This window comes from Scylla paramamosain, chromosome 34, assembly GCF_035594125.1.
Source record: "Scylla paramamosain isolate STU-SP2022 chromosome 34, ASM3559412v1, whole genome shotgun sequence".
NCBI lineage: Eukaryota > Metazoa > Arthropoda > Malacostraca > Decapoda > Portunidae > Scylla > Scylla paramamosain.
In genome coordinates, this window is record NC_087184.1 from 13990220 (window position 1) to 14015394 (window position 25175).

At 43.5% G+C, this 25175-nt stretch overlaps 1 protein-coding gene and 2 long non-coding RNA genes across 3 annotated transcripts in view; 1 reads left to right on the forward strand and 2 right to left on the reverse strand.

The window, feature by feature from the left end:
• The window catches only part of LOC135090216 (uncharacterized), a 6992-nt gene extending 4624 nt beyond the window's left edge, over positions 1 to 2368 (reverse strand). Inside the window, exon 1 of the long non-coding RNA XR_010261827.1 lies at positions 1668 to 2368. This is a non-coding gene — a long non-coding RNA (uncharacterized LOC135090216). The remainder of the gene's footprint in view (positions 1 to 1667) is intronic.
• Positions 1 to 25175, forward strand: part of LOC135090227 (uncharacterized) — a 68939-nt gene that overhangs the window by 8927 nt on the left and 34837 nt on the right. The gene's annotated exons all lie outside the window — the stretch shown is intronic.
• LOC135090218 (mucin-5AC-like) overlaps positions 6183 to 25175 on the reverse strand; it is a 43122-nt gene continuing 24129 nt past the window's right edge. Inside the window, exons 5-11 of the mRNA XM_063986715.1 lie at positions 23101 to 23186; positions 22763 to 22920; positions 19886 to 20009; positions 12337 to 12524; positions 11142 to 11306; positions 10358 to 10616; positions 6183 to 10234 (exon numbers count right to left, since the gene is read on the reverse strand). Of these exons, the coding sequence (XP_063842785.1) occupies positions 9678 to 10234; positions 10358 to 10616; positions 11142 to 11306; positions 12337 to 12524; positions 19886 to 20009; positions 22763 to 22920; positions 23101 to 23186 (1537 nt within the window). The 3' untranslated portion in view covers positions 6183 to 9677. The remainder of the gene's footprint in view (positions 10235 to 10357; positions 10617 to 11141; positions 11307 to 12336; positions 12525 to 19885; positions 20010 to 22762; positions 22921 to 23100; positions 23187 to 25175) is intronic.

A 25175-nucleotide genomic window follows, 5' to 3' on the forward strand; every position in this document is an offset into this window, starting at 1 on the left:
CATAAATCAAAGTAAAAAAATAAAATAAATATAAAAAAACAGAATAATAATTATAATAGAAACATATTTATAATCGACACCAAATTTGAATCATCTCTAGAACCTAAATTTTGATTATCTGAGTTTATTTATTTATTTATATATATTTTTTTCACTTTTCCTTCACTAATCACGTAAATAGAATAATTTGTTTACGCTCAAGACCTAAGCAGCGTCGCCCCGGAATTATATAGGCATAGAGGCGAGGACATCCCAAATTAGAGTGGTTTCCCCCTTCAGCGTCACCATTCCGTTTTCTTTGGGGTGGCTGTGGGGGCGCGATAGGCCAATCAGGGGCCAGGGTGGGACTTGAACTATCGTAGGTCGACTATCTTTCTCTCTCACCATTTATAGCATTTATCATATCTTTGTTTTACGCTGACCTTGATAAAGCAGGAATAAAAGAGAGGAGAGGAAGGCTGGGAGTCAGTAGGGAGGGTGACTCTTGCGGCGAAGGGAACCAGGACACAGAGACAGAGACAGAAAGACACGGCCAGGCAGAGAAAATTAACGGCTGAAAAAAAAAATAGACAAGTTATCCGTTTCGTTTGGGTGTAAAAGAAAATGGGTGCTGATTTCTTTCCTTCCGTGTTTTTCGTGTTATCATTTTCTTCTGAACAGTCAGGAAGGAATTGTGGCGAGTGGACGAAATGTTTGATAAAGCGAGACAAGAAGGGGATAGGAGAAGAGAGGAATAAGGGAAAGGACACTAATGAGACTTAAATAATGGTGACTCGGCAACACCGCATCGATCCTTATCAAAAACTCTTCATCACACGAAAAAATGAAAGAAAAAAAAAGTCACTCGTCCGCTGCTCTTTGTTATCGTGGAGTGTGTGTGTGTGTGTGTGTGTGTGTGTGTGTGTGTGTGTGTGTGTGTGTGTGTGTGTGTGTGTGTGTGTGTGTGTGTGTGGCAATATATGTGTGCTACGTGTGTGTGTGTGTGTGGCAATATATGTGTGTGTACGTGTGTGGCCAACAGGTGTGTGTGTTTGTGTGTGTGTGTGTGTGTGTGTGAAGCAGGTACAAAACAGATAAGTGTTTTTTTTTTTATCTTCTTTCTTCCTTATCTTTCTTTCATTTTTCTGTTTTCTTTTTTTCCTTGACATGAGTACACACCGCAAAGCTTCGCCTTCTCAGGGACGCGGCGGAAAGCAAGTGACGTGAGTTGTTGTTGTTGGAAAAGAGAGTTTGTGAATGCGCGCAGTGACAATGCTAAGAATAGGAAGGTGATATTTGAGTGACTGCATTACTGAGGAGAAAACTCACTTAGGAAAACACACCTCGAAGATAATAACTATGAAAAAACTGGAAGGAAGAAAGATGGCTAAAAAATAATAATGAAAGAAAACTAGAAACTTTTAATACATATAGTTTGGAACGAGAAAAAAAAAACTTAAAATTATAAATGAGAGAAAACTACAAACTTTGAATACACTTAGACTGGTACCACAAAAATGAAAAAAAAGCTAAAAAGAAAGAAAAAAGGAAAAGAAATCAGCGAAGGAAACCAAGACAATAACTCAGCAATATTCACAGTATTTGAAAAGATTAACATTGTATTCTTTCACTAACGATGTATTAAATTAATGTAAAGAGAAAGATTGTGTTTCTGTAGCGATATTTACCTCCCTGTTGTTGTCGTCATTGTCGTCATCGTTGTTGTTGTTGTTGTTGTTGTTGTTGTTGTTGCTGTTGTTGTTGTTGTTGTTGTTGTTGTTGTACGCCTCATGACTAACTTTATTTGCATCCATGGCCTCGACCTCAGCTTACCTGTCCTTACCTGTCCTTACCTGCCATCACCTGTCCATACGTGTCTCCTCCCATACCAGCAGGTGAGTAGTGACACCTGGACACCTGCATTACTAACGGCACCCTGCAGATAGTGACTGAGGCGTGGAAGAAGGGCACAGCGGTAGATGATGATGGTGATAGTAATGATAATGATAAGAAGGAGGAGTAGGAGTAGAAAGATAAGGAGAAGAAGAAGAAGAAGAAGAAGAATGAGGAGGAGGAGAAGATGAACGAAAGGAGGAGAAAAAGGAGTAGAGGGATGAGAAGGTGATAGAGAAACAATCATAACAGTCTCTCTCTCTCTCTCTCTCTCTCTCTCTCTCTCTCTCTCTCTCTCTCTCTCTCTCTCTCTCTCTCTCTCATAAATAAACACCCTCCGCCCACTCCTGACAGCAATAGGAAGCCCCGCCCACGCCACGCCCACGATGATCGTAAGTGGGCGGGGCAAAAGTGCACGCGCCACCTTCTGACGGGAGGAAGAGGAAGAGGAGGTGAGGACTCAATACCACCACCACCACCACCAACCACCACCACCACCACCCTGCAAAATATCAGATCATGTCAAAATTCACTCTGTCATCTCTCTCTCTTCTACGCCCTTGAGTGGTGGTGGTGGTGGTGGTGGTGGTGGTAGTGGTGGTGGTGGTGGTGGTGGTGGCGGCGGCGGCGGCGGAAGGAGAGAATTTCCAATATAGTTTCCGCTTTGATTCGTTTTCCGTTTTCTTTTTTTACCTTCCTCTTCCGTTTTTTGTTGTTCCGTTTGGTGTTTGATTATTTTCTGCTCTCATTTTCTATTTGTTTATCTGTTTATTTATTTATTTATCTACTTATCTACTTATTTTTCTTTTCTAGTGTGTTCTTTTGTGTACTATTTTTTTCTCTCACTTTTTCTTTCTTTTTCTTCTTTTTTTTCGTGCATTTCTTCTCATCATTTTTATTATTTTCTTCTCCCTTTCATTTTCCATAAGGTGTGATTGAGTGAAGTTCTGTCTCTATTTCGTCGTCTTTTTTTCTCCATTCATCGTCGTTTCTTTTAGTTTTTCAGCTCCTTATAGTTGATGTTTTCCTTTTTTTTTCCTTCTTTTCATTTATTTTCTATTTTTTTTTTTTTATTTAGGAAGTTAGGAGTATAGTTTCCCTTCGTTCGTTCGTTTTCCTTTCAACTTTTATTTTCTTTTTGCGGCAAATGTAAAATTTCTACTTTTTTTCTTTTACATTTTTATCTTGTTTTTTTTTTAGAAGATAAAATGAAGAGAAAGAAAATTAAACTACTTATTTATGTTTTGTTTGTTAATTTATTTATCTTATTTATTTGCGTCGTATTTTCATTTATCATTATTATTATTACTATTATTATTATTATTATTATTATTATTATTATTATTATTATTATTATTATTATTATTTTGCTTGACACTTTTTCCGTATATTTTTTTCGATGTTTGTGTCTTTGTTTCTTAGTCTTGGTTGTTAAAAAAAAGTAAATTGAAAAAAAAAATCGAGCCTGTCTTAAACCGGATATTCGATTATGCTTTCTCGAAATATGCGAATTCAATCAAATGCTACAAATCTTAATGTGCCAGGTTTTCTCAATATACGAGAAAAAAATCCCTATTATCTGAGTAGCGGCGGTGGTGCGACGGGTTGGTGAGGTACCTTTTCCAACACTCTCTCTCTCTCTCTCTCTCTCTCTCTCTCTCTCTCTCTCTCTCTCTCTCTCTCTCAATTACATTTCTCTCTGCTTTTAAAATGAAGATTGAAATGCGTGAAAATTATACAAAAAATAAAAGAACGTCAAGTAAAAGCGAGAGAGAGAGAGAGAGAGAGAGAGAGAGAGAGAGAGAGAGAGAGAGAGAGAGCACATCTTATCAAGGGGCCGGCGCTCCCCTCGTCAGGCTAATGCGTCCTATCACTGCTATCGCCACCTCCCTTCACCTGGAGGAGGAGGAGGAGGAGGAGGAGGAGGAGGAGAAGAAGTCTCGTGGCGCGTGGCCGAAGGAGGAGTAGGGGAGAGTTTAAAAGCCAGGAGGAACGGAAGATATAGATAAAAGAGAGGAAGGTTGATAGGCGGTAAGAGCTTTTATAAATAGAGAGAGAGAGAGAGAGAGAGAGAGAGAGAGAGAGAGAGAGAGAGAGAGAGAGAGAGAGAGAGAGAGAGAGAGTTAGGCTTAGTTAGGATGTAGGTAAATGTTGTTAAAGGGAAAATAATACACATGGAGAAGGAGGAGGAGGTGAAGGAGGAAGACGAGGAGGAGGAGGAGGAGGAGGAGGAGGAGGAGGAGGGTCATATGGTAATAGCATTCGGAGGAAGGTGAGAAAGGAAAGGAAGAGGAGGGGGAGGAGGAGGAGGAATAGAGGGAATAAAACGTGCAAGAAGAAAAAGGGAGGGAAAAGGAAGGGAGAAAAATTAATGAATGAACGAGGGAGAGGAGTGGAGGGGAAGAAAGGGGAGGAAAAGGAGGAGCAGGAGGAAACGAAAGAGGAGAAAAGAAATAAATAATGCAGAATAAAGTTAAGGAATTGTACGTAGGAGGAGAAGAAGAAGAAGAGTAGGAGGAGGAGGAGGAGGAGAGGTTGAAGAGGAGAAAAGAGAAATATCCAAATAAAGCAGGAAAAGTACGGCATTGTAGGAGGAAGAAGAAAAGGAAGAAAAAGGAGGAGGAGGAGGAGGAGGAGGAGGAGGAGGAGGAGGAGGAGGAGGAGGAGGTACTAGTAATGGTGGTGCTGGAGGTTGAAAGTGCATAGGAGAACTGAGGGGGAAGAGAGGAGACAGGCTAGGGGAGGAGGTGGAGTGAGGGGAGAGAGGGAAGAGAGAAGGGGAGGCAAGGGAAGAGAGAGAGAGAGAGAGGGAGAGGGAGAGAGGGGGAGGGCGAGTAGTGTGTATAAACAAGGCGATAAGGAAAGAGTGGGTGGGCTAAATATATGTGTATGAGGCGAGTGAGGGCTACCTGGGGCGGCCATTCATCCCCTCATTCCTTGACCCTCACTGGCTGGAAATAAACAAACAGAGATAAATAAAAAGTAATAGCAAGGAGGAGAAGGAGGAGGAGGAGGAGATGGATGAAGATAATTATGTTGTTTACTGTTTTCATTTCATTACTACTACTTCTGGTGCTGCTGCTGCTGCTTCTGCTGCTGCTGCTGCTGCTGCTGCTGCTGCTGCTGCTGCTGCTGCTGCTGCTGCTACTACTACTACTACTACTACTACTACTACTACTACTACTACTATATTTCTTGTTCTTTTGTTTTTTTCTTTGTTTTCTCTTTTATTCTCTTCCTTCTCTGCTTTTCCTTTTCTTCCCTTCGCTTCTCTTCTCTTTTTTCTTTTTCTACGACTACTTCTACTACTACTACTACTCTACTACTACTACTACTACTACTACCACTACCACCATTACAATAATAAATTTATACCATGAAAACTCCAAATATTCCCTGCTGTTTCCTCAGTTTTGTTACTCGGGATAAGTTTTCCATAACAGCACAATTCTGTAAACAAAACATTAATCCTTTCACTGCAGCATTCATAACACCATAAAAACAAGAGTAAATAATAAAGGAAAATAAATCACTTGCCTGGGCCACGAAAAAAAGGCAATGATTGATAATAAAAGTTAATAGATTGTTTGTGTGGACGCTGAATAGAGGGAGTAAACAGCAGACTGACTTTGACTTATCGAAGCTACAAAACTATTTCAGATAAGCTGCAATGGAAAAATGTCAAAAAAAAAATATAGATTGTAGAAAAAAAAAACTGTCAAACTGTGAAAGTATTAACACACACACACACACACACACACACACACACTACAAAAACAATTCAAGATTAACTATAATGCAAAAAAAAATGTCTGAAAGAAAAGCTGTAGCTGATTATTGGGAAAGTTATCAAGCTGTGAAAGTATTGACACATTCAGACACGCACACAGACATCAGATTATCAGCGTGCTATCAGTGTGACGAGTCGGGAGCCGCAGCAGCAGTGTAGTTAGAGTGATAATGAAAGACTGTGGTGCTAACACTTTCTTTTATCTCTTCTTATCTCACATAAAAATAGGATACAGATAGGCACAGCAAGGTCGTGACAGGGGGGACCAGAGGGGGGTAAATGGGGACAGGATTGTTAGGGGGAGGGGCTGAATATGACACAGTAAAGACCATATTCTGAAACACAAGCGCTACACCTCCACTACTTTCAAATGGCCTCAGCTGAAGTTGCAAGGGTTTTTAAGGGTGTTTTTTTTTTATGGTTGTAGTGAAAGGTTAACAATGCTTCTACATAACTAGCAGGAGAAACAGTCTTGAGAACCCGGCTGATCATCTCTGTGGCCTTTGAAAATAGTCATGGAGAGAGAGAGAGAGAGAGAGAGAGAGAGAGAGAGAGAGAGAGAGAGAGAGAGAGAGAGAGCAGAGCGTTTCAGAATTCAGCCCAAAATATGACACAAGATCATCATCACATCTATTTAAATCTACCATCGTGACCTTTTACTCATCATCATCATCATCATCACCATCATCATCATCATTCACCTATAGTCACTCATCTCAATTCTCCCCCACCTGTTTAATTAGGCAAGAAACACCTGATGAACCCTCAACAGCCCCTCATCTCCCCTCACCTCGTCTCCCCCTCATTAGCATTCCCTTAACACTAATTTGACACAGATTCCTTAAACGCTAACACCCGCCACGCCTGTCACTCCACCCACGCCCACCGCACACACACGCACACACAGGAGGAGCGTGGGGGAGGGGCGCTGGGCTGGTCGTGGTAGAGGGGAGGGGGGAGGGGTGAAAAAAAAGCTTAGAATATCCAAGACGCGAGTGAGGGAATGGACCTTTTGGAGACCTTTTTAAGACCTTTATTAGACCTTAGAATCATTATCATATGTATTCTTTTGGTACCTTTAGCTTTAGGTAGATTTGTAACTGGGGAAAAAAAAAAAAAAAAAAAAGAGGATGATACATTTTGAGGTTCAGAAAGGACACTGTACATTTGCGTGGGTCGTAATGGGTGCATTTGGAAGAGTGGAATTAAGGTGCCACTATTTCGTCACTAAAAGCAATGTATGTGGACCTTTGAACTTTTTTTTTTCTTTCTCTTCTTTTTGTAAGGGTGAGAGTATTGATCCTTATACACTCCAAATGCAGTGAAGTGTGTTTCTTTGCCTCCCTGTGTAATGTAAAGGGAAGCTCATAAAGGTCACATGTATAGTCTTAACACAAGGACGAGAACCATACACCTCCAGCCAGTTCTTAGTTAACTCGGCGGCTATAGTGACAGTGGTAGGTGCATGAAGTATATAAAGTACTGTTGTATATAAAGTATGTAAAGTACTGGTTGAAGTATATAAAGTACTGTTTGAAGTATGATGAATTACGTGCATCACTCCGTAGTTGGGTGAGTTAGTAAAGGTATTGTATGATTGTATAGACTGGATAGTTTTGTAGTAGCTGACTTGTAACCATGCATAATAAATCCGTAATCTTCTACTCCATTTCTTATTCGTTTGTGCATTAGGGAGACGGGCCTTGGAGAGAAAAAAAGAAAAAAAAAGAAAAGAAAAGTGGCCTCTCGTAATGCCACTCGAGTAGAAGCTCCAAACGAAGAAAGAAGGATTAGATGGAAATAGGTTGGTATGCTTTTGTACCGGGACTGCCACGTGTAGTCCTGATGGCTTCCTGCAGCTTCTCTTGTCTTCTGATGTTTTGGTGTGTCTTGAAGCTCCTCTTTTGAAACGGTTTAAATTACTGAACTACCACTCGGCCCAATTGCTTGTAAACGTGTAATAACCCTTCTTGCTTGTGACCAAAATAGCTGGCTAACTGTAACTAACAAGGGTGTTCTTCAGTTGCCTGGTTTATTTATCAAGTATTATGTATCTCTTGGTAAATAAGTGTTCAACCATAATCGTTTATCATTATTATTATTATTATTATTATTATTATTATTATTATTATATTATTATTATTATTATTATTATTCAGCTGTATGGGTTCAGCACCAAATTAACAACTCGCTATTGCATCAAGGCCTCTACCGTTATGTTTGTATTACGTGAATGGTCTCCCAGCTGGCCAGTCTTCCTGCATCACTGCTGTGCGTGTGGCCGTCAGGTTAGGCTAAGTTAGCTTCGTTTAAGGTAAGCTATTTCATATTAAGTCTGATTACATCAGGTCAGGTCAGGTCATGTTAGGTTTGACTCCTCACTTCTATATGTGAGGTTAGGTTGAGTTACTTTTGTCGTTCATGTTGAATTGGGTTACATCAGGTCAGGTCAGGTGATATTAGGTCGGGTCTTGGCTTGACTCGTCGCTATACGCTAGGCCATAAGGTCTTAATCAGCTTGCCCAGTGTTCTGCAGCGTGGATCCCCGCGGGTCCACTCCCCACCTCCGCTCTGTAGCACCAAAATTCAGCACATGAGTGGCCGCGGTGGCCGGGCCTCGGGTGGGAAAACACAGTTGAAGACACGCCACAGAGACTCTTGGACCGAACGAACAACGAACAACGCAAAGACTTAACACATAACCTACAGACTAGAACACTACGCTATGTCATGCCCTCCTACGCGGCACGCCAAGCCCTCTGCCGCCCCAGGCACCACATTCTGAAACACTTCTGCGCCGCACCTCCACTACTTTCAAGAGGCTCTAGTTGAAGTTACACTAGTTTTTAAGGGTGTTTTTATGGTTCTAGTGATAGATTAACAAGATTTATACATTATTAACAGGAGAAACACTCTTGAGAACCAGGCTAATCATCTCTGTGGCCTTTGAAAATAGTCGTGGTGAGAGAGCAGAGTGTCTCAGAACACGGACCCACCACTCACAAGGCGAGTCTGCCCAGCCCGCCATGATTGTCGCTACTCACTCAACGGGGAAAGTAATCCGTGACGTGTTATGCTACAGGAGGTACGACTAATGCTTGGGTCATGGCGGGTGCAATCACTTCACTTAGCGAGCTAGGCTTGAAAAATCATCAGCATCATCATCATCATCTCACTAAAGACTTACTAAACCTTAAAACAAAAGTAGGCAATAAATCTGCTTCTCTCTCACAACTCCCAAAATAACACACGCCTCACCACCACCACCACCACCACCACTACCACCACTCTGTCACGGGGCAAGACAAGGGTAAGCCTCAGGGACTTATTATGAAAGGTGGAAGCTTGCTGATATTCAAGTTAAAATCGCTCACAAATAAATTAACTGTTAAATGGAAGCTTCACAATTTGGCTTTATAAAAACGCTAACAGTCATGTGCGCGGGCTACACACACACACACACACACACACACACACACACACACACACACACACACACACACACACACACACACACACACACACACAGTGAAACACTTGAACTGTATTTAGAGTTGCACTTTCCGGCCACTTGAAACTCTCTCTCTCTCTCTCTCTCTCTCTCTCTCTCTCTCTCTCTCTCTCTCTCTCTCTCTCTCTCTCTCTCTCTCAATCTCTGGCGAATTTCATATAATCTCTAACTTCTTGACGTGGTGGGGATGGAAGTAATGGAATTGGTGGTGGCAGTGGTGGTAGTGTGGCGGTGGTAGTGGTTGTGGGGTGGTGGTGGTGGTGGTGGTGACTGCGCCACCTCGTGCCACAGCCCCAGCAGGCCGCGGGTAGGTGAAGCACGGCCCCGCAGCCTCACACTGGGGGCCTGGGCTCCTCAGGGAGTCAGCGGCTCGCTCAGCCATACTGCTGCCCTCCGCGCGCCGCACCGGCCTGGAGTCTCCCTCTAGAACCAGTAGAGGTCAGCAGACAAGCACCGCGCCGCCCCGAAGCTGTGGCGGCGCCCGGCCAGCGCGGGGCTGCCTGTTCACTTTCCCTTCCATGAGAGGTGCTCCAGGGAGTGCGTTGTGGGGGACAGGGGGGAGGGGTGCCCCTGCAGGCCGGCACCCAGGGTGCCTGATGCCACGATGTGGGGCAGCATCATCCCCGGGGAGGCGTAGTGGGGCACAGAGGAGAGGCCAGAGGCGGCGGACACGGAGATGGGCAGCTGGACCTGGCCCACGGAAGCCCCCTGCATGGCGGCGCCGCGCGTGGCGACACTGGTGGCCCCTACCACTTGGTGGGGGACGGGGTGGGTCTGGGCTAAGCTGGGAAGGTCGGCCAGACCGCTGCTGGCTCGGGGAGACAAGGGTTCGTCCTTCACGCCGTAAGGCAACGATGCCGCCGCGGACACCGAGGTGGGGGAAGTCTTCACGCTGGGCAGGGAGTAGGTGGGCAGCAGGGACGGGATGTTGGCGCCCAGCAGGGAGGTCGAAGAAGCGGCGGGCGAGGACACGTGCTGGCCGTAGGGCGAGGACGGGGAGCCGGTGCTGTACATGGCGGGGTAGGTCAGGGACGGCTCCGTCTTGATGGTGAATAGGCTGGCTGGAGAGGGAAGGAGAGGTGAGGTGCGGCAATACTGGCAACACTGTTCAGATATACTGTGATTGTTACCGCCATCTTCACACACACACACACACACACACACACACACACACACACACTTACCTGAGGGCGAGGAGGACGGCTGGTACTTGGAGGAGGAGATGGTGGCGGTGGAGGAGCTGGTGGCGGGGACAGTGGAGGAGGAAGAGGTTGTGGAATTAGCGGAGGAGGAGGATGAAGTAGTGCAGGTGGTGCTGATGCCAATCGTAGCAGAAGAGGAGGTGGTGGAGGAGGCGGAGGAGGAGGAGGAAGAGGTGGTGGTGGTGGTGGTAGTGGAGGACTGTTTGCCGTCATTCCTATTCTTGGATTTCCTTTTTCTTGTCTGCGGGAGGAAGAGGAAGAGGAGTCACGATAATTACTTCGCGGCGGTGCACTGCATACATGAACAATAAACACCTTTAACCACTCCACAAGTAATTCCACCGTAATGAAGGCAGGTCACAGCGGCAGACAACCCATCAAAGGAATAGCCAAACAGTATTTTTTTTCTTTTGAACTTTTTTCTCGAAGGATGTAATAGTTAAACAATAAATCTCTATTTCAACTATTTTTCTAGGGAGGATCAAACTAGCTATTTTTCACTTTTTTCCCTTGACTCACATGCATAAAAGACTAATAAAACCTTATCCTCGAATTCTGAATGATCCTCTTGACTTTTCTTTTAGGGTTGGCGCCTCAGCATAGTGGACCTCTCTCTCTCTCTCTCTCTCTCTCTCTCTCTCTCTCTCTCTCTCTCTCTCTCTCTCTCTCTCTCTCTCTCTCTCTCTCTCTCTAGTTCCCTTGCCCAATGCCCTTCTTACATAAACCAAATGGACAGGTGAGTAAATGAGTGAGGTGAGTGACGTACCTGAATGCTCTCCTTCTTCATGGTGATGGGTCGGTTCACGTTATGCAGCTTGAAGTACAGACCGCATGCATTGCACACCGGGTCGCCTTGGCTGTTGCGGCGCCACAGGGAGGTGACCGTGGTGTGGCAGTTGGTACAGATCTGGCTGGACCGCCGCTGCCCAGACTGACGGAGAGCACAGTTGTTGTTACCTTTGTTGCTGGTGTTATCTAAAAGTTATGTTCAGTGTCTCTATTGCTGTTGTTTTTATCTAGAAGTTATGTTTAGGGTCTCTATTAACTTTTTTTTTATAAGTTATTGTCAGTTATGCTCCTGTACTCTGTTGCTGTTGTCTTTATTTGTAAGTTATGCTCACGTTGTCTTTTACCAGATTTCTCAAGATCACTACATGGCTTTCAGTATATGTGCATGAAGTCAATGAATCATTTAATCACTCATATAAATCACAGTGAAATCAGGTAAAGGAAACTCGTGATGCGATTAGGAAGAGCAAAAATCACCATGAATGAGATGCTTGAGTCTATTCTATTCAAAAGCTGGCGGCAAATCAAATCTCACGGAATACAAACTCACTACGTTACGTCTATACAAGCAAGGTACACTCGGCTAACCTAACCTTACACCACCTCAAAGGGAGCACACACGCGGCGCCAGGCAGGAGGGGAAGCATGAGGCAAGCATGGGAGAGGACGAGGGATGGAGGCAAGAGGAAGGGAAGAGAAGAGCGCTGAGCGAGGTATGGGAAGCAAGCAGGGGTTAGGGAGGGACGGGGTAGGGGGAGGCATGACCTACCAGTCTCCTGCTCTTCATGGTATCATAGCTCCGTGCCTGGAGGCCGTAGTAGGGGTAGTACTCGTCCACTGCAACAAGCAAACGGGAGGAGTTAGTGGCAGGGGAGGCAGAGACGGGGCAAGACAGAGACAGATTGACAGACAGAGACAGACAGACAGACAGACAGACAGCAAGGCCACTGTAGTAACTCAGGCCTCAGAAGTGAACGGGGCGCGGCCTTCCCTCCACCCCCTGGGGAATGTGCAGGGGGCGGGGAGAGGCGAAGGGCGCGGGGCATGGCGCGGAGCATGAGCCTGAAGCCGCTAGGAATGCACGTGCAGCGGAGGGCGGGTGGGTATGCCTCCTGTGGCTGTGACGTGCAAGGAGGGCATGGCCAGGGGCCCTCCATGCCCCGGGGACTTACTGGGCGGCGCGTGGGGGTCCTGCCGAGGGGCCTGTTGACGCCGTTGGTGCGGGTGTAGAGGGCGCAGGCGTTGCAGAGGTAGTGGCCCGTGATGGAGTCTCGGCGCCACAGGGGTGTGTGGGACACGCCGCAGTTGGCACACTCACGGCACTCCCAGTCTGAGTCCCGCAGCCCGCCGCCCTCCGCCACTGCCACCATACACACTTTACACCCACACTCCCATACGTATTCGTACACCCACACTACATACTAGTACTCCCATACATTCACACGTGCATACATTCGTACATACTATTGAGAAAACCAACCTGGCATATGCTTGAAAAAAGACTGAAAGCTGGTGAACTATTTTGGCAGCATAGAAAAGTGATAATCCTCTGGTAAAAAATAAATAAATAAATAAATAAATAAATAAATAAATAAAAAATACACACACACACACGCACCAGTTTAGGGTTTTCGCAACAATACATACATACATACAGACATACATACATACATACATACACTGACGCACTTCTTAGCATCATAATTATCATCATTATCATTATTACCAACATTTTTACTACTACTACTACTACTACTACTACTACTACTACTACTACTACTACTACTACTATCATATCATCATCATTATCATCATCTTCATCTACAAAGACAATGAAGAAGAATAACAGAGTATTGAACATTAGACGGGTGGTGGTGGTGGTGGTGGTGGTGGTGGTGGTGGTTAGTGCCATATAAGGTAGCATAGTGCCTCCTCCTCTTCCTCATTACCTTCCCTCCCTCCTCACTACCTGGCTGGGATTAGCAAGGATATCTCACCTCCCTCCTCCTCTCCTTCCCTCCTTCCCTCCCTTCTCTCCCTCTCTCCCTCCCGCCTTTCTTTCCCTCCTTCCCTTCATCATCCCCTCCCTCCTTCTTAACACCGTAACAGTACCTAAGTGTCATAAACTCTCTCTCTCTCTCTCTCTCTCTCTCTCTCTCTCTCTCTCTCTCTCTCTCTCTCTCTCTCTCTCTCTCTCTCTCTCTCTCTCTCTCTCTCTCTCTCTCTCTCTCTGAAGGACTAATTACACAGGTGATCCTTGACCCGGCAAACAAGTGGGCCATCTGAGTGACAACAGAGAGAGAGAGAGAGAGAGAGAGAGAGAGAGAGAGAGAGAGAGAGAGAGAGAGAGAGAGAGAGAGAGAGAGGTGTTGTGAGTTTTGTGGTAATAATGAAATGGAAAGGTGTTTACATTTGCTTTAACTCTCTCTCTCTCTCTCTCTCTCTCTCTCTCTCTCTCTCTCTCTCTCTCTCTCTCTCTCTCTCTCTCTCTCTCTCTCTCTCTCTCTCGCAACCACTTTCATGCATAATCCTCCATCTCTTCTCTTCCCTCCTCTCACCCTCTCCTTTTCTTCCTACCTTCCTCCTTTCCTTCCTTTCCTTTTTTTTTTTCCTCCGTGCATCCATTTCTTCTCTCTTCCTTTCTCCCTTCCTTTTCTCTCTCTATCCCGTCTCCCCCTTTCCTCTCCTCTCCATTTCCTTCCTTCTCCATGTCTCCTATCCTATCCCTTTCTCTCTTTGTTCCTTTCCCTCACCTCCTCTTCACCCTCGCCCACCAGATCACACACACACTCTATTGACGAACCTTCAGGCGACTAACTGACCTGTTGACTCACTACCTGCGTGTTAAGTAAAGGCCTGTATTCAGAAACGCTTTGCTGTCTCACCACGAGTAGTTTCAAAGGCCATGAAGATAATTAACCGGGTTCTCACGAGTGTTTTTCCTCTTAGTAATGTAGAATTGTTAATCTGTCACTAGAATCACATATAGACCTTTTAAAACACGTGTAGCTTCTACTAGAGCCTTTTGAAAGTAATGGAGGTGGGGCGCTGAAGTGACTCAGAGTATGTATGGTACGAGGGATAAGATTGTTTACCTCACGTGTTGTTGACCCTCGTGTTGGTAATACTGTTTGAGGAACGGGCCTAGGAAAGTGGGCTTTGGAAGTTAATGATGGGCCTTTAAGTGTGGTCTTTAAATTTGCGTGTTTGTTGTGGTGGTAGTGGCGGTGGTGGTGATGGTGGTGGGTGATGGTTATTGTGGTAGTTGTGCTTGTGGTGGTTGTTGTTGTTGTTGTTGTTGTTGTTGTTGTGAGTGTAGCAGTGGTAGTAGCAAATGTTATAGTACGAATAGTTGTTGTTGTTGATCTTGTTGTAAGCATAGAATAGTAGTAGGTAGTAGAAGTAGTAGTAGTAGTAGTAGTAGTAGTAGTAGTAGTAGTAGTAGTTATTGTTGTTATTGTTTGTAGATCCACCCACCCACCCACCATACCCCACGACCCCCTGCATCCCCCCATCTACCCTCCACCACCCCCTCTCTCTGAATCACCCTGGGTAAATGCCACGCAGAGAATGTCACCCTTTTCACTCGTGACTCTCGCTGACTGAAGGAGAGCGTGGCTTTTGTTAAATATGAAGAGAATGTCAGAGTTTTTTCCTTGTATTTTTTTTTTTTAATAGTTTTCTTAATTTTTTGTTCCTTTTATTTTCGTTTCCTTATCTGTTTGTTGTTGTTGTTGTTGTTGTTGTTGTTGTTGTTATTGTTTTCCTTTATCTCTCTCTCTCTCTCTCTCTCTCTCTCTCTCTCTCTCTCTCTCTCTCTCTCTCTCTCTCTCTCTGTTTATATAATGACGTAAGGTTTTTTTTGTCGTTTTTTTTTTTTTGTTGTGCATTATTTTTATCTTAGTATCTTTACGAACGAGAGAGAGAGAGAGAGAGAGAGAGAGAGAGAGAGAGAGAGAGAGAGAGAGAGAGAGAGAGTCTACAGTAAATGTATTTTGAACATGGGAAAACTGAAAAAAAAATAAAGAGAACGAAATCAAAACGAATTCCAAACATGTTAATGAGAGAGAGAGAGAGAGAGAGAGAGAGAGAGAGAGAGAGAGAGAGAGAGAGAGAGAGAGAGGGGAAGAACAATGATGTAGTTAGTTCAGCATCAACACACGTGGGAGGAGATAAAAATAACGTATAATACAAAACAGAAAATCGGTGTTTGTCAATCCGTGAATGTTCTCGCCCTGTCTGACGCGCCGCTGATAACTGACGGGAGGAAGGAAGAAAAAATAGAACAGAAAAATAAAATATTGTTATAGTTATCAATGTGGGGTCCGTGTTGCTTCCTGTCTTTCCCAGGGGGGGGAGGTTAGGGGGAAAGGAAAGTCAGGTATACACCACGTAACACTATCACACTACACTGTCTGACGCCATATTGCACCATACTGTCATCATACTGCACTATATATACTGTACTGTCAGCCTACTTCACTATACTCTGCTCTTTTACGAAATACTTCGCTATACTACGCTCCCAGTCACCATACTTTCACATACTGTCACTGTACTGCATTATACTCTCAATCATCATTTTCTCCGTCACCATACACTGCCTGCACTACACTTTGTCACCTCACTGCACCATCCTCTCACAATTCTCCCATACACCATATATCACCATACTCTAGAGCTGATATGGTATTATTGGAGGTTGCACTGTGGAATGGAGAGAGAGAGAGAGAGAGAGAGAGAGAGAGAGAGAGAGAGAGAGAGAGAGAGAGAGAGAGAGAGAGAGAGAGAGAGAGAGAGAGATTAGGTAACAAGATGGCGCGTCCACATGAAGCAGAATCCAATGATGTTGACTCTCTCTCTCTCTCTCTCTCTCTCTCTCTCTCTCTCTCTCTCTCTCTCTCTCTCTCTCTCTCTCTCTCTCTCTCTCTCTCTCTCGTTCGTTTTCTTGTCGTCCTCTTTTTGCATCTCCAATCCTCACTTCAGTTCTCGCAGTTTACTTCAGTCTTGCTCTCGCGACTCAATTCACTATACAGTTCATAGAGAGAGAGAGAGAGAGAGAGAGAGAGAGAGAGAGAGAGAGAGAGAGAGAGAGAGAGAGAGAGAGAGAGAGCGCGCATAGGAAGGATGTGCTGAAAATGATCAACAGTCACCGCCTCGTCCTGTCTTTGTTATCTGGCGAGGTTCTTCATCCTTCATTCATTATACACTTCTGTCACTGAATGGAGAGAGAGAGAGAGAGAGAGAGAGAGAGAGAGAGAGAGAGAGAGAGAGGAGAGAGAGAGAGAGAGAGTTCACTTTCTCATCTTCATTATCACTTACGTTTTAATTCGTGTATCTGAGGAGAACACAAAGGAGGTTTCATATTGTTTGCTTTCACGTTCAGTTCCCCTCCCATTTCCTTCGTGAGAATCGAGAGAACAAAGCGCATCATTTTCTAGCAGTGTGTTTGTAGAGTTTCCTTTCCCCTTCATTATTTATTTATTTGATTGCTTACTGATGTTTTTTTTTTATTGTATATTTAAAACTTGCAGAAATAATACTTACTTTTTTTTTTCCCCTCTCTCGAAAAATAGTACATTTAATATCATACATGTATATCACGTATTAGTTCATTATTTTACGATATACTAAGGGAAATCTTTGCGTGTTTTACTTTTCATTACGGTGTGCACGATATAAGTACATTTTACGATATTACAAGAAGGGTATTACAAGTTTTGACGAATGTAATGTTCACAAAAGACACGGCGCCCATCCACCTCCTATGCAGCGCGCTATTCAAGTTAGATTTCAAAGGCACACTGGAAGAAAATGGTCCAGAAATAAACTCTGTAATCAGGAAGTCATTATGGGAGCTGTAAGAGACTAGACAAATTGATGAATAAGGACGATAAGTGGATACAGATGAGTAATACGATTCTTTTCTTTGTTATTGTTTTTTTTTCAACCTTTTGACTGTCACTTGATGCACCTTTCCTTAATTACCAGTCACTCTTAGACATCTTTACTTGCTCTACAGCCACATCCAATCTTTGAACTGGGAAGAAATTGTAAAATATATTGTTTTGCATTACTAACTTTCTTGTAGATGATTATAAAGACGACGCATTGCTTCTCCTGCTGCTAATTGTTCCGTGTCGCAGTGAAAGGGTTGAGGATTTTTACTTATAAATTTGCTTTTTTTTTTTTTATATAGTTTTCCATGTGTTCTTACGTTGTTATTTCTATTTACTCCAGTACGATACCAGAAGTAACTCTAGCTCCTCCATCTTTTGCTTTTCTTCAGTATACTTCAATACAATATGTATAAATGAATAACCTATCCTCCTTCTGCTCTTCAAAGTTACTCAATACCATATGCAGAAGTGACTAGTTTGTCTACCTCTTCTTCAGGTGACTTGCATGCGATATCCAGAAGTGACTATCCTACACAGAAATGACACTTGCTTATTCACATCCCATTCTTCCATGCAAGTTACTTCAGTGCCAAGCAGAAGTGACTGGCTTATCCACCTTCTGTTCTTCAGTTTAATTCAATGTGGATGCAGAAAATTCTATCCTACCCACCATCTCTTCAAGTTTACATTAATCCGATCCAATCCGCCTCCTCTTCGGTTTTCTTCATTCCAATACCCAGATATCTCTATCCTACCCACCTCCTGCTCCTCAATTTCACTTCGCTCCGATATTCAGAAATGAAAGGGGGCGCTTTTTGCTCTCCACTCCAGTGTGCACCAGTGACACAGCCGGCGTCCCGTTCTTCATGACGGCCCTCTTAGTGCTCGAGGTGGCGCTGGCTTGGCGGTGGCGTGGCGTTGTAACTCGAAGCGCCACGTGTGTCAGCGGCGCCCCTCACCCCCTCTCTCCCTCTCCCTCAACCCTGCCGCTCACCCCTACCGCTCGCTGGTGCACGGAGGCCATCTTGATAAAGGTCGACAGGGGTTACAACATCCGGACTCCCTGCTTGCGTCTACCCCCTGGCCGCCTCCTGTCACCATCATCACCATCACTGTCACCCATCGCCATAACCGCCACTGCCATCCTGTCTTCGCCACCATTATCGCTTTCCGCTACCATCAACATCACCGCCGCCACCACTACCTACAGCGTTCTTGCATCACCATTTTCATCACTACTGTTATCAGCATTATTATTATTGTTATTGCCATAGTCACTAGCATCATCACTCCATATTTCTTTATAAAGGTTAGAAGGTCACACACAACATAGCAACGGTAGTAGTAGTAGTATTAGTAGTAGTAGTAGTAGTAGTAGTAGTAGTAGTAGTAGTAGTTGTTGTTGTTGTTGTTGTTGTGGCCATTGTTGTTGCCAAAATAGTTGCACTAGTAGTAATTGTAGTAGTAGTAGTAATAGTAGTAGTAGTAGTAGTAGTAGTAGTAGTAGTAGTAGTAGTAGTAGTAGTAGTAGTAGTATTTAGCAGTAGCCTTAGTAACAATAGTATTAATAGTAGTGATACTTGGAAGAAAAAGAAGAGTAATAACAACAACAACAACAACAATAACAACAACAACAACAACAAGTCCATCATCCCATCAGTTCATCCCATCACCACCGAGACAAAAGGGCGACACGAGAGGCGGGGAGAGGGAAGGGAGAGAGAGGAGTGAGGGAAGGGGGAGGGAGGGAGGGAGTGCCAAACCCTAAGCCAGACACCCTCACTTGACTGCTGCCCTCCCCACCCCCTTCCCTCCCTCCAGTTCTCTCCTTGCCTCCCTCAGGACATAATGGAAGCTAAGGCCTCATGTCCCCTCATCCTTCACGCCGCTGACACTCTGCCATAAGTGGAGTGAAGGAGGCGTGAGTGTGTGTGTGTGTGTGTGTGGGAAGTGTGTGTGTGTGTGTGTGTGTGTGGGAAGTGTGTGTGTGTGTGTGTGTGTGTGTGTGATAACAAATACTGAAAAACAACTTTTGCTCAGAGAAACGATGACAATAATGACACTGCCGCCGCCACCACCACCACCACAACCAACAACAACAACAACGACAACAGCAACAACAATAACAGTATTAGTAGTAGCACAGCAGCACCAACAGTAGTAGTAAAACACACAAGGGTTGGCACTAATAAACAAACACAGCACTCAGGTGAGACACAGAGACAGGTAAGACGATAACAACAGGTGTGAAGGAAGGAAAGGGGGGAAGGGGGAGAAGGATGGAATGGGGAGAGGGGAAAAGGTGGAGGAGGAGGGGACCAGGTAAGGTGGAGGAGTGAGGCAGGATGTGGATGAGAAGCAGGTGGAGAGAGAGAGAGAGAGAGAGAGGAGAGAGAGAGAGAGAGAGAGAGAGAGAGAGAGAGAGAGAGAGAGAGAGAGAGAGAGAGAGAGAGAGGAGAGAGAGAGAGGGTGGTGAATGATGGTGAAAGAGAAAGAGAGGAAGGAGATTGAAGGGCAAATGAAGGAGAGAGAGAGAGAGAGAGAGAGAGAGAGAGAGAGAGAGAGAGAGAGAGAGAGAGAGAGAGAGAGAGAGAGAGAGAGAGAGAGAGAGAGAGAGAGAGAGAGAGAGAATAAATAAGTAGAGGATATCCTATTACCACCACCACCACCACCACCACCACCACAACCACCACCACCAATTTACTAACAAACTACAATAGCCAACTAAACAACTTAACTAAATAAACAACTAATAAGATAATAAGATAACAACCACCTAACTACCTAACCATCTAATTACTAACCAGTCTCGTCACCTTACCTTTGAGGGCGTTGCGGACATGCTGTGTGCCGTAGTAGGAGTCAGTTGCGGACGCCCCAGCCCCAGTCATGTCATACCCTCCATAGCCAAGGGCGGTGCGAGGCAGAGGCGCCTGGGGTTGAAGCTGTGGCGAGAAAGGATAGTAAGGGTTAGGTTAGGTTTAGTTAGGTTAGGTGAAGTGAGGTTTGGCTAGGTTTGGTTTGCTTAGGTTTGGTTTGGTTAGGTTATGTTTGGGTTAGGATTGGTTTAGATTAGGTTAGGTTTGGTTAGATTTGGTTTGGTTTGCGTAGGTCAGGTTTGGTTTGGTTAGTTAAGCCTCAACCCATTCACTTATACAGATGCAAACTTTCAGATGATTAAATTGATTCATAAAACCTTGGTAACAAAAAGTGTTGTCCTAACTTGATGGAATCCTCTTTTGTTTTGTGGTCAGTGGAGTTAATGGCTCGGTGTTGAGTTGAGTGAGAGGGAAAGTAGAAGGAAATTCGTTTAGGGAAAGTGATTACCTGTTTACAAATGAGAGACGTTATTGGGAAGGGCAGTGAAGGTTAAATTTTAATGAAGAAAAGATGTTTTTAGGAGAGAAAATTATTTTAAGTTGAAGGAGATGGTTATAAAAGGAATAATTAACTTATGGGAAGTAAATGGAAAGTTATTTTAAATGAAAAAAGAGAGAAGAGCTTGGGGAAAGATAATTGGTGTTTGACTATTTAGGGTAGACAGACAGACAGACCGACAGACGAAACAAAAACAGCCTGACAAACAAGGACTTTACAGAAAGGTAATAGGGAAATTCTAGAAGAAAAAAGGAACTGAAAAACGTTGTCTCTAAATTTTTCCTTCACCACTAAGAACAAAGGAGATTACGAAAAGAGAGAGAGAGAGAAGAGAGAGAGGAGAGAGAGAGGAGAGAGGAGAGAGAGAGAGAGAGAGAGAGAGAGAGAGAGAGAGAGGAGAGAGAGAGAGAGAGAGAATGCTACCCTTTCCTGACTAACTTGTGTAGATTAGCGAAAGAAGACAAAATTTATATCTACAGGAAATGAGCGGAAATAAAAAAAAAAGAAAAGAAAAGTGATAGTAAAAATATAATGCAAAATTATATTAATGAAAATTAGAAGGTTAGGTCTGTTTAGGTTAGGTCTGGTTAAGTTAGGTTACGTTACGTTAGGTTAGGTTAGGTTTAGGTTAAGTTAGTCTGAGTTATATTAGGATACCATTAGCCGAGTTAAAAATTAAGTTAAATTAGGTTAGGAGATCAGATATAAAAGAAAGATGGATATGGATGACAGTAAAAATTAAATAGTGACGATGATAATACTCCTGTTATGGTAGGTTGGGGTTAAATTAAAATGAGTTTATGGTAGGTTAGATGAGATTAAGTTAGGTTAGGTTAGGTTCAAGCTAGAAACACTTTATGTTAGGTTAGATTAGGTTAAGTAAGGTGGAGATGGAATGATTTTGTTACATCAACTTGACTTTAGCTTAGATCACGTTATATTAAGTTGAATTAATTTAGGTTTAGGTTAAAAAATACAATACCACCTTGAATTTCATCTCTAAAAGTAACATAAGAGAGTGGAAGGTTAAAGACAGGTGTAAGGCGGCAGGTGAAGAGGAAGAAGGAGGGAGAGTGCATGAATATCTGGATAACTGTGGCACCAGTACTCTTGAGCACCTCTCTCTCTCGCCAGGGCTGTCTTCAAACGCGATGGAAATGAACAGCAAGATTTTCATACCTCTCTCTCTCTCTCTCTCTCTCTCTCTCTCTCTCTCTCTCTCTCTCTCTCTCTCTCTCTCTCTCTCTCTCTCTCGCCAGGACTGTCTTCAAACGCGATGGAAATGAACAGCAAGATTTTCATGTCTCTCTCTCTCTCTCTCTCTCTCTCTCTCTCTCTCTCTCTCTCTCTCTCTCTCTCTCTCTCTCTCTCTCTCTCTCTCTCTCTCTCTCTCTCTCTCTCTCTCTCGCCAGGACTGTCTTCAAACGCGATGGAAATGAACAGCAAGATTTTCATACCTCTCTCTCTCTCTCTCTCTCTCTCTCTCTCTCTCTCTCTCTCTCTCTCTCTCTCTCTCTCTCTCTCTCTCTCTCTCTCTCTCGCCAGGACTGTCTTCAAACGCGATGGAAATGAACAGCAAGATTTTCATACCTCTCTCTCTCTCTCTCTCTCTCTCTCTCTCTCTCTCTCTCTCTCTCTCTCTCTCTCTCTCTCTCTCTCTCTCTCTCTCTCTCTCTCTCTCTTAACTGTCAGGATAAAATCATTTTTGAAACTTTTACAAGAAGGAAATTGGCAGAAGACCTAAAAAAATAAAATAGAATAAATAAAACAGATTGAATAATAATTACACAAATACTTCAAATTTCCCTTAGAAAATAAATAAGTAAACAAAAAAAAATGTACAAAAGAAGCTTGGATGAGTCAGTCTATCACCAGTCACAAAAAAAAATAAAATAAAATAAATAATAAAATAAATAAAATCCTTGAAAAAACTGTGTAACTTTACAAAGATCCTCTTATGAAAATAGTCAAGCACCGAAATTACGAAAATAATCTTGAAGAAACTCTGTAACCTCCTCTAAAGCCCGTAAAAAAAAATAAAAATAAATAAATAAATAAATAAATAATAAAAACACTAACTTCCACTCGAGGTTGTTGAAAGAGAAAAAAAAACCTAACTTCCACTACAGCTTGTTGAAAAAAAAATAAGACAATAAGATAATCATTTCCACTAGAGCCTGGAAAAAATTAATGAATAAAATAAAAAAATAAATAAATAACTTCCACTAATGCCTGTTAAAAACAAAAAAAGAAAAATAGTTGAAACTGCTCCAAACATCTGAAAATCCCGGAGGAAGCGTGAAAGAGCGTGGTGCCTCACCTGGTTGAGTGCCGGCAGGGGGGTTGTGTTGGGCAGGGAGCAGGGCTGCCGCTGGTGGACCTGGCCCGTGCTGTACATCCTCTGAGTGAAGTTAAGAGGCGGTGTTGGCGAGGACGTCTTTATGGTGTTGAGCTCCTGCATGCCGTACTCCTGCGCTGCTGAGGAAGGGGAGGGGGAGAGGGACCCGTGAGTGGAGCGCAGGTTAGGTTTAGTTAGGTTAGATTATTCGTATTTTAATTTAGGTTAGAGAGAGGAGAAGAAGAAGAAGAAGAAGAAGAAGAAGAAGAAGAAGAAGAAGAAGAAGAAGAAGAAGAAGGACGCGGGTGGTTGATTCTTACCTTGCTGCGTCCACATGTTGGCGGGCGCGCCGGTGGCGTCCTGCATGGTGGGCGCGTACGTGCCGCCCCTCATGCCGTACATGCTGCTGGAGAAAAGAAGGAGGCACGTGAGAAAAGGCAGGCACGTAATGATAATATTAGTGGTGGTGGTGGTGGTGGTGGTGGTGGTGGTGGTTGTAATAGTAGTAGTAGTAGTAGTAGTAGTAGTAGTAGTAGTAGTAGTAGTAGTAGTAAGTGTAGCAGTAGTAGTAAGGAGGAGGAGGAGGAGGAGGAGGAGGAGGAGGAGGAGGAGGAGGAGGAGGAGGAGGAGGAGAAGATGAAGAAGAAGAAGAAGAAAAAGAAGAAGAAGAAGAAAAAGAAGAAGAAGAAGAAGAAAAAGAAGAAGAAGAAGAAAAAGAAGAAGAGGGAGGGGAAATAGGAAAGAAAAGACAACAAGAGGAAGGAGGAGGAGGAGAAAAAAAGAGGGAAAAAAAAGCCAGAAGGGAAATATGTTAGTAATGATAATAATAGAAATGTTGATGATGATGTTCATGTTGATAATAATAATAATAATAATAAATAATAATAATAATAATAATAATAATAATAATAATAATCACGAATAAAAAAATCGCCCTCCCGATAAAAGAAAAAAATAAACTGAACATATTTCGGGTTTTTCTTTATTTTTCAATAGGTTTACTTTTCCTTGTGACATAGAACCTATTTATCAGCGGCTTCCTCTTGCCCCCCTGCCTCTCCCAGCCGTAAAGAACACGACGCTCATCTTATCAGGCAGTGGGTTGTTTTTTAGATGTTTTCCCTGTCCATGCGTGAGAGAGCGAGAGAGAGAGAGAGAGAGAGAGAGAGACTGTGGAATCATTGAGCGTCGACGAGAGAGAGAGAGAGAGAGAGAGAGAGAGAGAGAGAGAGAGAGAGAGAGAGAGAGAGAGAGAGAGAGAGAGAGAGGCGGGATTTCTGGTCAACAAACAAAAGCCATTAAGGAAGCCTAACCACGAACATCCTGACGAAGGAATGTAAACAAACAAAAAGTAAACAAAACAAAGGCGAGAGAAAAAAAATGATAACTAATGAATAGAAGGGAAAGATCTTTTATTTTGATTTCTTTTTTCTTTTTTTCGTTTGTTACTTTTTTTCCTGGATTGGTGAAAGTTGGGAAATTAGAAAAAATAGCAACGACGGAAAAACAAAAAAACGAGGGAGACTTTGTTGTGTGAAGAGATAAAGGGTAAACACACACACACACACACACACACATATTCCAGGGAACAAAGCTCCTTTTCCAACGAATTCTTACCAGACTTTCTGTCCGTATAACAACTTAAAATGCCGGAAAACACACACACACACACACACACACACACACACACACACACACACACACACACACACACACACACACACACACACACACACACACACACACACACACATGAAGTACTTTAGACGTGGATTAAAGAAAATACAACTATGGTCGTGAAAGAATGGTTATGACGATGATGATGATAATAATAATAATAATAATAATAATAATAATAATAATAATAATAATAATAATAATAATACCATTAGTGATAGAAATAAAAGATCAACATATAACAAAATTAAAAATCCTAGTAACAAAGAGAGAGAGAGAGAGAGAGAGAGAGAGAGAGAGAGAGAGAGAGAGAGAGAGAGAGAGAGAGAGGAAGGGGGAGTAGAAAGGTACAGATGACCGGACGTGGCTAAGGATGCATGTACCAGATAGACACACACACACACACACACACACACACACACACACACACACACACACACACACACACACACACACACACACACACACACACACACACACACACACACACACACACACACACACACACACACTCTCTCTCTCTCTCTCTCTCTCTCTCTCTCTCTCTCTCTCTCTCTCTCTCTCTCTCTCTCTCTCTCTCTCTCTCTCTCTCTCTCTCTCTCTCTCTCCATGTTTCAGTAAGAGATTGTCATTTGCCACACCTGTTCTAAACGCGAGCTGCTTCCTTTTCATCAGCTGCACCAAAACCACTTCCCTTCTTGGCAATTACAGTAAATAA